The 14576-nt window shown below is 54.1% G+C and overlaps 1 protein-coding gene across 6 annotated transcripts in view; it reads right to left on the bottom strand.

Annotated features, from left to right (window-relative positions):
* The window catches only part of Crtc1 (CREB regulated transcription coactivator 1), a 57279-nt gene that overhangs the window by 20227 nt on the left and 22476 nt on the right, over positions 1 to 14576 (bottom strand). For 5 of the 6 annotated variants that reach the window (XM_076914311.1, XM_076914308.1, XM_076914309.1 and 2 more), the window contains exons 2-6: positions 8767 to 8883; positions 5952 to 6089; positions 5039 to 5100; positions 2001 to 2095; positions 212 to 297 (exon numbers count right to left, since the gene is read on the bottom strand). In XM_076914311.1, coding sequence (XP_076770426.1) covers positions 212 to 297; positions 2001 to 2095; positions 5039 to 5100; positions 5952 to 6089; positions 8767 to 8883 — 498 coding nt within the window. Of the gene's footprint in view, positions 1 to 211; positions 298 to 2000; positions 2096 to 5038; positions 5101 to 5951; positions 6090 to 8766; positions 8884 to 14576 lie in introns of those variants that run through there. The other variant, XM_076914310.1, reaches the window with a different exon arrangement.

Here is a 14576-nt window from a genome sequence, read left to right as displayed (position 1 = left end):
GTCTGTTCTCATCGCCACACTGATCGGCCACAGATGTTAATACTTCGAGCTGTCTCTGGGCAGTTTGATCGGCCAGTTGTTGATGTCAAAGCCTGGGTGCCAGGAAAGCCGAGCAAGGCTCCCACCTCAACATGTCACGTGGTCATTTGTTCCCAGGCTGGGTTTGAAAAGAACATGGAGAAAAAAGGTTAGCCTCCCCAGCAGCCCTTACCTTCTTTGAGTCCCAGGGCTGCTTAGAAAGGGTCTTGTCTGTCTCGGACCCGGCCTCCTCCATTCCTGGGACGGTCAGCAGTAAGACTGGATGTGGGGGAGAGAAGGGTCAGGACGACATGACCACACAGCTGAGAGACAGACCACAGGACCCTAACAGCAGCCTGGAGGTTCTACTGAACTTGTGGAAGGGGCTTAATTAACAAGAAAACCCTGCACAAGGATCATCAGTTGGCTGTGTAGTCCAAAGAGCTGAGACAGCAGCTGGAGCCAGGAGCTAAAGCTGAGTAGGATCCCACATGGTCGGGGCCCTGAGGCCTTGCTGTTCAGGTCAGCAGAGACCCTGAGACTGCCACCTGCCACCCTGGCAGCATCTGCCATCACTCAGCACGGCTGGCACCCAGTGGCTGGACCAGGCTTGGGTCCCCATTGCTAAAGCTACCTGGGATGTAACTGATGTGCCCAGAGTACATGTGCTTGAGAGTGAGCAGACATGTCAGAAGGGACCTCAGGCTAGACCCTCTACAGATGGGACTGTAAAGCTTTGAAGAGCCTAGTGAGAGGCCTGAGGGATGAGATAGATGGATATTGGTTGATGCCCTGGAACCAGCCATACCTGAAGCCCACTTTTAGTCACGGTGAGTGTCTTTCTTCCTTCCTCTCTCCCTTTCTTTTCTTTCTTTTTTTTTAAATTTTGTTTTGTTTTGCAGTGCTAGGGATGGACCCAGGACCCCACACATGCTCAGCAAGTGTTCTGTTGCTAAGCTGGGCCCTATGTTTTCTCACTCTTGCCAGGTTCGTTTCTTCCCTGGGCCAGGAGAGACAATGACCAATGGGAAGAGCTCTGTGGAAAGCAGGTCAGGGTGCTGGGAGGCAGCCAGGAAACCCCTAGGGACGTGGGGACAGGGGACATGGGTCCTCCCACATCAAGGCTGGTTGGATTCTGGGCACAGAATCCTGAGAGGGCACTGAGCCCTCAGGTGCATTCCAGGAGCCCTGTGTAAAGAGGACCCACAGGTCCATCTGACCTCAACCTTCCTGCACTGCACACAGGGTCTTCAGCCTGCAGCCCTGGCTGCCTGCCAAGAAACCCCCACCCCCAGGATGAGTCCTTTAACCAGGAAAAGGTCCCTGGGACTCAGTGAACTGCCACACACACGCCCTCCCCTAGCACCTGGGCCTCAAATGCATGAGGGGTGACTTCCCCGGCTCTGGTGTCTAAGGCCGGGTGGGTCTGGCCCAGGGTGGGTCTGCCACACCTAGCTTCACAGAACTTACAATCCCAACTCTTCAAGACAATTGGTGGAAGAGCTGTATTGAGGACTAGCTGCCATGTGGGAGCCCAGAACTGGGGGTGCAGCCTCAGCTACAGGGCTATGTGCACAGCCCAGCCAGTAAGGAAGCTCATCCCAAACCTGGGACAGAGAGGGACCCTTTCTCATACAGGGTTACCTGGCTGGGCCCAAGGGAGGATAAAGATGGTTCTGGGGAGTAGCGCTGGGATCCTGGATCAAGTGGCACCTACTGTTGGGGTCTATCCTCAGCTACTGTGTGAGTTAACAAACCCTCTCTGCTCTGCTTTTTGAGATGTCAGCATGTCAATCAGTCACAGGCCCAGAATACAGCCAGTGTACATTGGTGAGGGCCCCACGTGGGAAAGATGCCCTGAAAACATTTGTCCTATTCCGACTCTTGTTGTAAATGTCAGTCCCCCAAACACTAGTGAGCTCCTGGGACATGCGGGCTTCTGGGTTGTCTGAGCCAGCAGAACCACCGGATCCCTCATATACCTCTCTTCTGGTGAGCGTCCTGGGACCCGCCTGGGAAGGACTCTGCCTGGGTGGGTGTCATTGTGCTCTGGTGCAGGGCAGAGTCAGAGTTGGTCCTGGGAGACAGAGAGATGGTGACACTCACAGAAGAAGCCTCAGTCCTGATCTACCCATGTTAGACACTGTCTTAATCCCCACAAGGGTCCAGAATATGCCCCATGGCTTGGGGCAGCCTGTGGGTCATTCCACCAGCTGTGTGGTCCCAGGTCAGTGATCAGACTTCTCTGTGTTCAATTTTATTATGGTAAAATGGATATGAAACTTTGTTTCTTGAGGCAGGGTCCCATGTAGCCCAGGCTGGCCTTAAACTCATTGTATAGTTGACCTTAAACCACTGATTATCACGAGCGCTGTGCCCACATACACATGATGTGATGTGCACGTGGAGCCATCGGTCAGCCTCAGGTGTTAGTTCTCTAGCACCTTCTGGGTCCTCGTTGTCACTGCTATGTACCACAGGCTGGCCGGCCTGACTTCCTCTAGGGACCCTCCTGCCTCCACAGCCTATCTGTAGTGGTCTTGGGACTGCAGATGAGTGTTGCTGTGTTCATGTGGGTTACAGGATTTGAACTCAGGTCCTTGTGTTTTGGCACAGTTCACTAAAACAGCTACCTACCGCCCAGCTCTCCACACCCAGTTTTGGTCTTTTTAAAGAACTGTGATATTTTAAAACATTTATTTAGGTTTATTTCGCATGCATGCCTGTGTGCCGTGTGCTTGCGGAGGTTAGGAGCTGTCAGATCTCCTGGGACTGGAATCAGGGACAGTTGGGAGCTACCATGTGGGTGCTCTCCCAGCACAGGTTTATGTGGACCTGGGGATGGAACCCATACTTTGTACATGTTAGGTGAGCACGCTACCTGCTAAGCTCCAAGTACTCTATCTACAGCCCTATCCCGGCTTGATGTTGTAATTGAATGAGAGCCTGGGATGATAATCCCTATGTACGGTCCCGACAGTGAAGAGAGGACTGCTTGAGGCCAGGAGTCTGCAGCCTGGAGCTCAGGGAGGAACCACATTTGAAACTATCAGGCCAGCAAGAGAGCCCAGAGGTGAGAGAGCTCTGATGACCTAAGAAGTGTTAGCCCTGGGACCCACATGGTAGGAGAGAACCGACAAGCTGACCTCTGACCTCCATCTGTGGCACACATGCTCCCCACAATATCCCCACCCCCAAAAAAGCCAGGTGTGGAGATCACAACTTTAATTCCAGAACTTGGGAGGCTGAAGCAGGCAGATCTCTGTGAGCTCAAGGCCAGCCTGGTCTACAGAGTAAAACCTGTCTCCAAACCAAACCAAACCAAACCAAACCAAACCAAACCGGCCCTGGACTGTAACCCGGGTGGCTGAGTGCTCCTCTGGTATCCATGAGGCCTTAGGTTCCATCCCTAGCACCACATAAACTAGGTGTGGTGACACAGGCCTGACATCCCAGTGGCTAAGGCTGGAGGACAGACATTAAAGGTCCTTCCCAGCCACACAGCAAGTCAGAGGAAAGAGTAGTAGCAGATTATGTTATTAATATCATCATTATCCATGGACCGTGACCTTGGGGATCTATGGGGCAGCGAACCCGTGTCGCTCAAACCCCTGATACATATCACGCTAGAGGAGTGTTGGCACAGAACCTTCACATCCAGAGATGTCCCCGAATGGGATACCCACACCGTGTGCACAATTACTGTACTGTTATTTTCAGGATTTATTTTATTTGTGTGTATGTGTGTACATGTAATGTGTACACAGTTCCCTTGAAGGCCAGAAGAGAGCACCATATCCCCTGGATCTAGAGTTACAAGTGCTTGTGAGCCACCAAGTGGTGCTGCCCCTGAAACCCAGGTGCTCTGGATAAGCAGGCAGTGCGCTAAGCTGCCGAGCTGCACCTGCGGCCCTTGTTTCTAAGGCAAGGTCTGAATGTGCAACCCCCATTGGCCTGGAACTCAGAGACCTGCCTGCCTCTGCCTGCCTCTGCCTGCCTCTGCCTGCCTCTGCCTGCCTCTGCCTGCCTCTGCCAGCCTCTGCCTCCCACACGCTTGGACAACAGGTAGGACCCACCATCTGCAAATACAGATAAGCAGTGTTTCTTTCCTACAGCTCCCTTCCTGTGCTGCTGCTGGGGATAGAAGCAGGGTCCTCATGCACAGCAGGTGGTGCTTGCCATAGATGTGCATGCTTCTTAGCTGCCAAAGACCATCTATAACCGTGTCAGAAATGTAGCTTCCATGGAGTCCAGTGCCAGGCTTGGTGGTGAACACCTTTGTTCCTAGACTCCCTGGAAGCTAAGGCAGGGGGACCACTGGAGCCCCTGGGAATATGCAGCCCATGTAGGCTACAGAGTGTGTGAGAGAGAGAGAAAGAAAGAGAGAGAGAGAGAGGGAGAGGGAGAGGGAGAGGGAGAGGGAGAGGGAGAGGGAGAGGGGGAGAGAGAGAGAGGGAGACAGAGAAAGAGGAGGGAGAGAGAGAGGGAGAGGGAGAGGGGAAGGGGGGGGGGAGGGGGAGGGGGAGAGGGAGAGGGGAGGGGGAGGGGGAGGGGGAGGGGGAGAGGGGAGGGGGAGGGGGAGGGGGAGGGGGAGGGGGAGAGGGAGAGAGAGCGAGCTTGTCTTATTAGGGGATCAAAATAAAGTGGACCAGGCAGGAAACACCACTGACTATTCAATTCTGAAAAGAAATAAGAAATATGGAAAACAGAGAGAAGGGGAAGACAGGGAGGACAAGAGGAGCAGGAGAGGGAAAAGGAGGAAAGGAAGAAGAGGAGGAGGAAAAGGAGATAGAGGAGGAAGACAAGGTAGAGGGGAAGAGGAAGAAGAGGTAGAAGAGGAAGAGGAGGAGGAACAAGGCTCTGAAGGCTCTGAAGCCATGTTTTCCACAATTCAGAGTTGCCTTCTGGGATCTTTTGGAAGCATCTGACTCACTTTCCTGTGACTGTGCCCTGCATCTCACACACGGCTAGGATAAAGTCTACATTGTTTCCTCCCAGAGGCCAGGTCCCCTCCACTGACCTCCTCCAGCTAGTGTCCGCAGGAGGCGAGAGGTACACGGTGCCATAGGGGCAGCTGTCAGCGTGACTGAGTTAAGGGAACTTCAGAGTGTGCTCTGTCCCAGGAAGCCTGATGCACAGCCTGTGGGGCCAGGCTGCTGGGAGCTGCTGGGAGCTGCTGGGAGCTGCTGGGAGCTGCTGGGAGCTGCTGGGAGCAGCTGGGAGCTGCTGGGAGCTGCTGGGAGCTGCTGGGAGCTGCTGGGAGCTTCTGGGAGTAGCCCCTGCTCCCAGCCTGTGGCTGCAGACAGCTGGCCAGGAGGGCAAGGGGCATTTCCTGAAAAAAAAAAAAGTGCACCCGCAGGTGCTGGGATGCCCTGGGGGTCAGACCCATCCACCGTCAACAACTCAGGACCGTCCTCCTAAGGTCCAAGAGGAGGCCTGGGCCTCCAGCTGCCTTAGGGAGGCCAGGTTCAACTGAGCTCTTCCATTAGGAGCTCCCAGCACCAAAGTCTCAGAAGTAAGAAGCAGGAGCAGGCAGACAGCTCCACTCTGCAGAGTTGAGGGTGGGGCCAGAGTAACCCAAAGCCATTCCAGTGATGGGGACCTGTCTGGGGCAGCCAAGTTAGAAGGGGGCCCTGTCAGGCGTCCACCCTCCCTCCAAACACAGAGGCTGATCTTGTCTGAGTCGCTGTCATGTCCATGCTGCCTCAATTGAGCCACGCCCACTTCTTGCAGCCCTTGGAAGCCGCTTTCCGAACTGCTCCTTGTGGCCCAGTTCTCTGTGGTTTGGGCTCACTCTCCTTAACTCTTTTCTCCGCCCCAAGTCTGTGTTGGAGGCCTTTCCCCAGGTCTCTCTGATCTGGTGTCCACAGGCAGCAGTGTGTGCCTGTCCCCTGTTCCCTCCCAATTCCACACATCCTCTGCAAAAAGGATATCTGTCGCCCATGCTTGTCCACTGACAGAGGTCGGCGGTGTGGGGAGCCAAGCCTGCCGCGCTCACGATATACTCTGTCCACAAGCCCGTGATGCCGTGTGGTCCGACTCGTATCCAGGCCTGAGGACTGAAATGGGGTCTGGGGAAGAGAACAGGGGTTCAGAAAGGAGACAGTGGACTTACAGGTTACTGGCTGTAACTTGAGGTTCCCCTAGCTCTAGCCTTGGAGATCTCTGCTCCGGGGACACACTTAAACTCTATTCTATAGGCATCTCTGGCAGCCTCAGCTCCTGCTGCACCATGGGGCTGGTGTACAAAAGCCAGCAGTGCTATCCCAGAAAGGGCAGGAGACATGCAGTCCAGCTGCACGCTTGGGCCAGAGGGGTAGTCCACGCTTTGCCTGGGTGCCGGGGTACAGATGACTGAGCAGCTCTCCCCAGCTGGCCAGGTGCAGACAGGCCTCCACCCTCTCTCTCCAGGCCTGGCTGGCCTCCTGTCCCCACCTACGTCATCTCTGGAGGGGCCTGCCAAGAGAGGCCCCCAGGGCTTCAAGCCCAGAGCTGCTGTGGGGCCCACCTGGCCCAGTGCTTGTTCCCAAGAGGATTGAGGCAGAGCCCAGAACTGCTCTGGATTGAGCTGTGGCCCCCTCTCCTGTCCCCTCTCCTGCTCCCACCCCCAGCATCTCAGCCAGGCCCCACAGAGAGCCAAGTACAAGCACCTTCTGGGACTGTGGCGTGGTTACAGAGAGCTTCTTACCAGCACCTGGGCTGGCACAAGGTTCCAGGCAAGTCTTGGAATCCCCAAGGCTGCCAGGAGCCTGTCACCACATTAGGATGGACTCAGCTGCCTGTCCCAACCCTGGCCTTGTCCCCATGCCTGCCTGGCTATCTAGGCCCTGGGCCCTTCTGTTCCCCCAGGAAGAAAGCAGATAGTTAAACAAGCTTCCCTTTCAGGAAGCACCGTGGTGGCTGAGATGGCCTGGCCACTTCTTTTTCTGTTTGCCTTCAAGGCTGTCTGAGTGACAATGGACAAATCTCTGTGACCCAGAAGACCCTGCTGATTTTGTGCTTTTCTACTTTTTTGTTTGTTTGTGTCCTGGCTGTCCTGGAACTTACTCTGTAGACTAGGCTGGCCTCGAACGCAGACCTCTCTACATTTTTTACTCATAGAAAGGCAACGAACCCCAGAGATGGCATTGAACCTCACCATCAGGGCCTATGGAGGGGAGGAGCCAGTCATCTCTCTGAGACAGCGGGAAGGGAAACCGAGGCTGCTGCTACCCATCTCTCTAGAACCTGCCCCTGCTGCCCCTGCACATCAGGCTCCTCCCACCTCTCTGCCCTCATCAACAACCAAGACCTATTCTGCACACCGACCACATAGCCTTCGAGACCCTACCCAGCCTTCCAATCCTCACCCAGCTCTCCAGGCCCCTCCCAGCTCTCCAGCCCTGTTTGGGAGCCAGCACTTGGGGGATGTAGCATACACCAGGATATGTGTACTTGACATCTGTCCAGAAAGGACCCCAAGGGTCCTGGGGGACTTTGAGTGGCACCCATACATACTTCCCAAGATGAGGGTACTGAGGTAGGTTTACCTCAGGTGTGTGGATGGAGGAGGCATGCCCCAGAGAGCCGCAGGGACCACTGTGCTGACATACGGATCAAGGTCTTACAGGCTGGTGCTGGGTGAGAACAATCTCAGTCTGGAGCTCAGTTACCAGAAACACTAAGCTGCAGCCAGAGCTACCCGCAAAACCACTGCACTAAGAATGCAAAAACCCAACACTCTGAACCATTAGGTGGCATTTGCACCTTGGGTCCTTTGTGTTCTTGAACTGAGGAGTTCACTGTGATACCCACACAGGGTTAAATGAGGCGGTGCTAGGGTGCTCAGGTAGGAGGGGAACTGGCAAACAGATGAGCTAGAGATCCTCTGTCACAGACAGCCAGTGACTTCAGTATGCCACCGAGATCTGGAACTCCACACAGGCTGAGGTCCCCAAAACCAAGCTAGCAGCCCCAAGCACACCCAGGCCCAGGCTGCTAACCTGCAGTTCACACCACATGCAGCCAGGGGAAAGCTGAGGATGACTCAGAGCCTGTTAGCTCTTGGGGAAAGGGTTGTTCGCAGACCCTTGGTAACACGGTATGTGCCGGCCGAGGGCCTTGTCCACACACTCTCCTCCCACTTCTCCTGAAGACTGGGTCTGGGGAGAAGACACCAGCCCTTATTATTCTGACAGCAGCCTGTGGCCTGAGGGAGCCATGCAGGGTGTGTGGCTCTGCCAAGAACTGTCTGCAGACAAGTGGGGTCAGGCGGCAGGGGCTTCCTTCTGAGAACTGCTGGGCTTGCAGATCAGTGAGGCGGCTGGAGCCAAGCCCCCAAGGCCCCGAGCTCTTCTCAGGGCCTCCCAGCCTGCTGGCAGGTGCAGCAGCTGCTGAGTGTTGTGAGTGGCTGGGGGCGGGGCAGGGATGGCCGTGTGTGTGTGTGTGTGTGTGTGTGTGTGTGTGTGTGTGTGTGTGTGTGTGTGCTGACTCCAGGAGTCTGGAGCTCAGGGAAGCTGGCTGGGCCACTCCCCCTCTCCTGAGCCCCAGGAGACTAGAAGAGTGTTTAGGGGTGGGAAGTTGGCCTCTGTGAATTGCAGGGAACAATGGCACACGTTTAATTTGGGGGGCATGGCCTATCTCCTGTGGGTCAACCAGCTGTCCCTGGAGTCTGTATTTGGAGTAGGCCCCAGAGTGGGACCCAGTTGAGACAGGAAGACCTGGAGTGTCACCTAGGAGGGTCGCAGGGCCAGGAGAACAGGGGCTCACCTGGAAGGAGAGGTCCACGCTGCTACTTCCAATCTGGTTCACATTGGGTAGGGACCCGCCATAGTACTGGCCACGGCTTGGGCCCAGCTGTAGGTACTGGGACTTCTGCAGTTGAAGCTGGAAAAGCAAAGCCATCAGCTGTCACCACGCAGAAGGGGACACATTCTCAGTACACCCATGGAGCACCCATGGAGTACCATTTAGCTGGTGAGATCCAGGGACTACAATGTCCCGTTGACTAAGACTTTGCAAAAGGAAAAACCCAACACACCCTGGATGGCCCTCCCTGAGTGAGACTGTATCCTGAGGAGCTCCTGGCCATGAACTTGTGAAGCCGGCTGCCTGGCTCACTCTCCTGAGACCTGGAGAGGCCCAGGAGGAACCATGGATGTGCTACCCAGTGGGAAACTGATTATGGATTTAATATGTGGCCCAACTGCCAAGGGGCCTGAGTTGCTGCCTCATGCCCTAGCCTCAGTCTAAACACTTGAGGACCCTGCCTAAGCCTAAGTCCGCCTTCCAGCTCCTTGGAACTCCAGAGCTGACATCTGTAAATTGTAGGGTACAATGGCAGATGTTTAACTTGAGGAGAATAGCCCATTTCCCTCACAGAACAGGGTCCGCAGTGCCCACTGCAGTGCAGCCAGTCACACAGGAAAGTGTTGTCTGCTCTGCGTGGGCCTGGTGGTTGCTAGGGTCCAGAACTGTGTACACAACAGGGCTGGCTCTCCGTTCTCACAAACGACTCCTGGCAGCACAGCCTTCCCACCTCTCTTCCAAGCCAGCCCTGCTTCCTGGGGAGGCCTTGGACACTGGAGGGGGAAGCCGAGCTCCAACTGGCTGTGTGCCCAGCTCAGTACCTCGCCCAGGTAAACAGCTGCTTCCTGAGAGCTACAGTGGAGGCCAGAGGAAGATGAATGGGCCTGGTTCTTAGGTACCTGTGCTGGGTCTGTACTGGGAGGTCCCTGTGTTCTCAGTGGGTGCCAACTGGCCCCACCCACATGTTCCCCACTGAGTCTCTCCTAGCAGCTATGAAATACAGAAAGGGGGTGGGGAAGCGGCTCAGAATGAAAAGGTGCTTACTACCAAGCTTGATGACCTGAGTTCAATCCTTGAGTCCCAGAGAGAACTGACTGCTGCAACTTGTCCTCAGACGCTTTGTGTGGGATTTTACCCGACAAGTAACTATAATTAAAAGTATAAACTAAGCCAGAACAGAGATGCTTCTCGGGGTAAGGTCCACGCAGTGCCTTTTGCCCACCTTGCTTGTCCAGGGCTATGTGAGTCTCACAGGTGGCTCTGTGTTCTACCAGCCCTGTGCTGACAGAAATGACAGTGCATAGTATTTGTGTCCACAGGTTCTTAGAGACTGGGGATCAGGGCAGTGTGTACCAGGGCCATTGGGCTCACTGCTATGTGTGGGAACAAAGGAAGCCTGGTGTTTGGGGGTGAACCTCAGAACTGGGTCTGACCAGCAAGACACTCAGGGCTCCCAGGCCCTGCTGTCCTGCAACGGCCCTGAACCCACCAACCTTGCTCAGCACCCTGGGCCTTGCTGCTCTGCATCCAGGCTGGTATGGCAGCCAAGCACATTTTGGGTGACACACAGAACTGCACAGGAAACAGAGGTCTAGCCTGTACCCCTTGTCCTCAAGTGACCTGGAGGCCTTCCGTATGCCTGCCCTGACAGTGTACAACTGTGGCAGGTCACAATTCATACCTGTCATTCTAGCACTCAGGAAGGGGGCTAAGGCAGGAAGGGCAGGAGGTCAAGGCCGGTGTCTTAGGGTTTCTGTCACTGTGATGAAACACTATGACCAAATTGGGGAGGAAAGGATTTACTCGGCTTACATTTCCACACTGTAGAAGGAAGTCAGGACAGGAACTCACACAGCGCAGGAACCTGGAGGCAGGAGCTGATGCAGCACCCATGGAGGAGTCCAGCTTACTGGCTTGCTTCCCACGGCTTGCTCAGCCTGCTTTCTTATAGAACCCAGGACCACCAGCCCAGGGGTGGCCCCACCCACAGTGGGCTGGGCCTTCCCTGCCCTGATCACTAATTAAGGAAATGTCTACAGGCCTGCCTACAGCCCAGTCTTATGGAGGCATTTTTCTCAACCGAGGCGTCCTCCTCTCTAATGACTGCAGCTTGTGTCAAGCTGACATAAAACCAGTCAGGCCAGCCAGTCTCCGCTACATGAGACTCTAACAGCTGTACGAAGCAGGAAAAGTTAAGGCAACTCAATAGAGGAGTGGAGAATTTCTGTTAGTTTAACCTCCATGGGGAAACCTGGTAGTCTGAATGTGAACGGAACAGCAGGCCAAGGCCAAGCCCTCTCCACAGTGATGGGAAACACCATAGCTCCCCTGCAGAGGAACAGCAACGACACCCCAGAGAAAAACTCTCCAACCCAACCCCAAGCCAAGCCACCTAAGAGCCTCAAAGAATGAGCACAGTTGAGCCAGCTATGAAACAAAAACTCAAAACCCAGGTGGACGACAGACAGCAGATGGGGTGGCCCCGCCCTATCGGGGTTTGACTTTCAAGAGCTGCTCCTCTAATTCTGTGAACATCCAACACTGTTATCAAGACTTGGTCTCTGCAAGAAGGATGAAAGGTAGGCTGTACAGCTGGTGCATCCACAGCTGACCAAACAGGCTCTGAACTCCAGAATGCATAGCATGCTCTCACACAGTGGATGGATGGATGGATGGGTAGATGAATGGACAGATGGATGAATAGACAGACAGATAAACAGCTTTTTTGAGGAGTGTCACTGTGTACCTGGGGTGTCAAGGCAACCTGGCATCAGCCTGACCTCTGAGGAAGCTAGACACGGGACACTGAAGCCAACCATGACCATGGATACTGAGTCCAAAAGACTGAGCCCCACAAGAACCCAGATGCCCTGGCAGTGTGGCAGTGCTGGCTCACACTGGTGTCGGCAGGCTGGCCAGGCTCACTATGGGGTTAGGACAATTGAAAGGTGTGCTCCATGTCTCCCAGGTCACCTACCCTTCACCTGTCTGGTTAAGTCCTGTCCTTGCTCTAGAATAAGCTGTGAGTTAAAAGCTCCCAGAGTTCTGAATCTTCCCAGGACACTGTCTGGGAATCCAGGGGGATGAGATCCCAGCCTGGACCCTGGAAGCCCCTCCTTGGCTGCTCCCTCCTACTGCCAAACCACATGCCCTGTTCCCACGATGCTGTGTTCCCCGAGGACACAGAGAACTTGTCTACAGAGGCATACTGACATGTCATCTGCTGAGCCACAGTCACAAGGGTGAGGGAGCATGTGAATGAATGAATGAATGAGTGGCCACGAGTGAATGAGCACATGGAGAAGTAACTGTGAGGGATGAGTGGGTGAATCCCATGGTCACATTCCATCTCACGCAGTGGTTCTTAACCTGTGGGTCGTGATCCCTTTGGGGTCCAACAAGCCTTTCACAGGGGTCTCGTATCAGATCTCCTGCATATCATATATTTACATTATAATTCATAACAGCAGCAAAAATACAGTTATGAAGTACTAACAAAATAATTTTATGGTTGGGGGTCACCAAAACATGAGGAACTCGCTCTATCAAAGGGTTGCAGCGTTAGGAAGAGTGAGGATCACTGATCTAAAGTGAAACCACTTGTCCCTGATCCTCAGGCCACGCTGACCACCTCGATAAGACAGGCGCATGTAGGCACTGCTCACATCTGTCACGCACCTCCTCTCAGCCACCTCACAGCTGCTCACAGGAGGTCACATCACAGCCTTCTGCCTCAGGTGCTGTGGGTCAAGCCCAGGGCCCAAGTCAGGACCCCTAGTTCTATGAACAGCTTTCTCCAGGATTCAGAGAGCCCACCTAAATGGCAGGTAGGCAGGCACTCACACATTCGCTTTAGCCTGTTCCCTTCTACTTTCCACACTGCTGGCAATCCCCCTGCCTCAGCTTGAGTGGTGAGATTACAGGTGGGTGCCACCAGAGAAAACAGATGTCACAGCTGGAGTGCCCTCCGACATGCAGAAAGGACCTCATCACCAGCTTGGTCATAGGTTCTGCTTCCCACCCATGGCTCTTGGCCACCTCTAGCCATGAGCTGGTCTAGACTCTTGGACCGTGAGTCTGCAGCACGGAGTCCCCGAGACTGAATCCACCTGTATTCAGAACCAGGGCAGCTGAGCAGCACCCGCAAACTTGGCCTCATTTCCTGCCTGCTGGTTGCAGCCTTGGATCCTTCCAGAAAGCTGGCTTCTGTCCCTGCAGACCTTCAAAGCAGTGCCTGACCATAGGAGTCAAGGTGGGAGGTGACCTGCCATACCTTACACTGCTGTCCTGTGCTAAGACAACAGGCTGGTCTCAGAAAGGTGCTGGGTGGAGGAGCAGCCCACCTCACACTGTGGCCATGCCGGGCGTGTCTCCACAGACAAGGCATCTGGAGGGGTGCAGCTGCATGAAGCACCTCTTCACCAGGAGCCCCTTCATCCTACGGCAAACTGAAGTAGAAACTTAAGGGTTCTTTGGAAAGTCGGTCTGGTGGTGGACTCAGGCCGACTGGCAGAGTGATGTCACATGCTGAGACTATAAAGAGGACTCACGTCTTCACTGATCTTCTCAGCACAGCTGAGAAGGCCTGGCTGTCTCTGTTAGCACCACTGCTGCTGACTCAATGCTTCCATGAGGTATTTACAAGTGGACTGTGCTGCCGTGGCTGACCTGAGAACTGAACTGCCAATTTCCAGACAACACTGAAGGAGTTGCTCCAAAGAACCTTTCTAAACAGGTCCACTTTCCCTGTATCCTTTCTTTTCCACTACCTGGTGGGTAGTGGGCTAAAAAGTTAAAACGTTTAAAAACCATCGTTAAAAGTAAGATTAAAAAATTAAAGTTACAGCAAATCCCAACTGAATACAGTATGACTGGGTTACAATCCTAGAACTATCCAACTGTCACAAGCGGGATGGCTTAAAGCCGGGGCCATTCCTTGCCTCCGCTTCCCTGAGGCCCCTTCCTGTCTTGTCTATCTACAAATCCTAGGCAGCCTGGGACTTGGGATCATGGCTCCAGTATCTACAGCCCACACTGAGGCCGTCTACGTCTTGGTTTCAGTCCATGTCCACCTCTCTCTTCTGTTCACATGGCACAGACCTCAGTATCTGGGGGTCCCACGTTCAGCAGCCCCCAAATGGAATGATCACTGCATCTTTATAAGAACCCACAGAATCCCCTATTCCCTATACGCCACTGTGAAAATTCCCACAGCTTGGTGGAGTCAGGTGGGAAGTGGGGACTTACAGTTTCTTTGGAAAGTCAGTTGTGTTGGATGGTGTTTTGCTGGGGCAAACATGTTTTCCTGAAGCAGACACAGGTGAGAGGATGTTTTGCTAAAGCAAACATGTAAGAAGACTCGTGATATCAAGAACACAACAGACGGGGACGAGGCTGGATGGTATTGGTACACCTTGCCACTCTTTAATTACCATCGCTTGTCCTGACTTCATAGAAAAAATGCACCAAAAATCTTCTGCTGGTTTTCTTGCTGCTTCTTCGGATTTGGGGCGACTGGCAGAGTGATGGCAGCTGATACAGATTAACATCAGAGTTTTGCTAAGACAGACTCACACGTGGTGAGGCAAGAGCTGTGGGAGGACACGTGATGTGTGGGGGACGTACACACAGGACCCAATGGACAGAGATGGCAGGCTCGCATAGCTGGCTTTACAATGCTTCAGTGTCTCACGTCTTCATCTTAGCTGATCTTCACTTTGTTGAGAGAGGCACAGCTGAGAACTCGTCCTGGTGTCCCTGCTGGTCCTGGT

Source organism: Arvicanthis niloticus, chromosome 16, assembly GCF_011762505.2.
Source record: "Arvicanthis niloticus isolate mArvNil1 chromosome 16, mArvNil1.pat.X, whole genome shotgun sequence".
Lineage (NCBI taxonomy): Eukaryota > Metazoa > Chordata > Mammalia > Rodentia > Muridae > Arvicanthis > Arvicanthis niloticus.
Note: the sequence above shows the minus strand (reverse complement) of the source record. Positions and strands in the feature narration are given on the sequence as shown.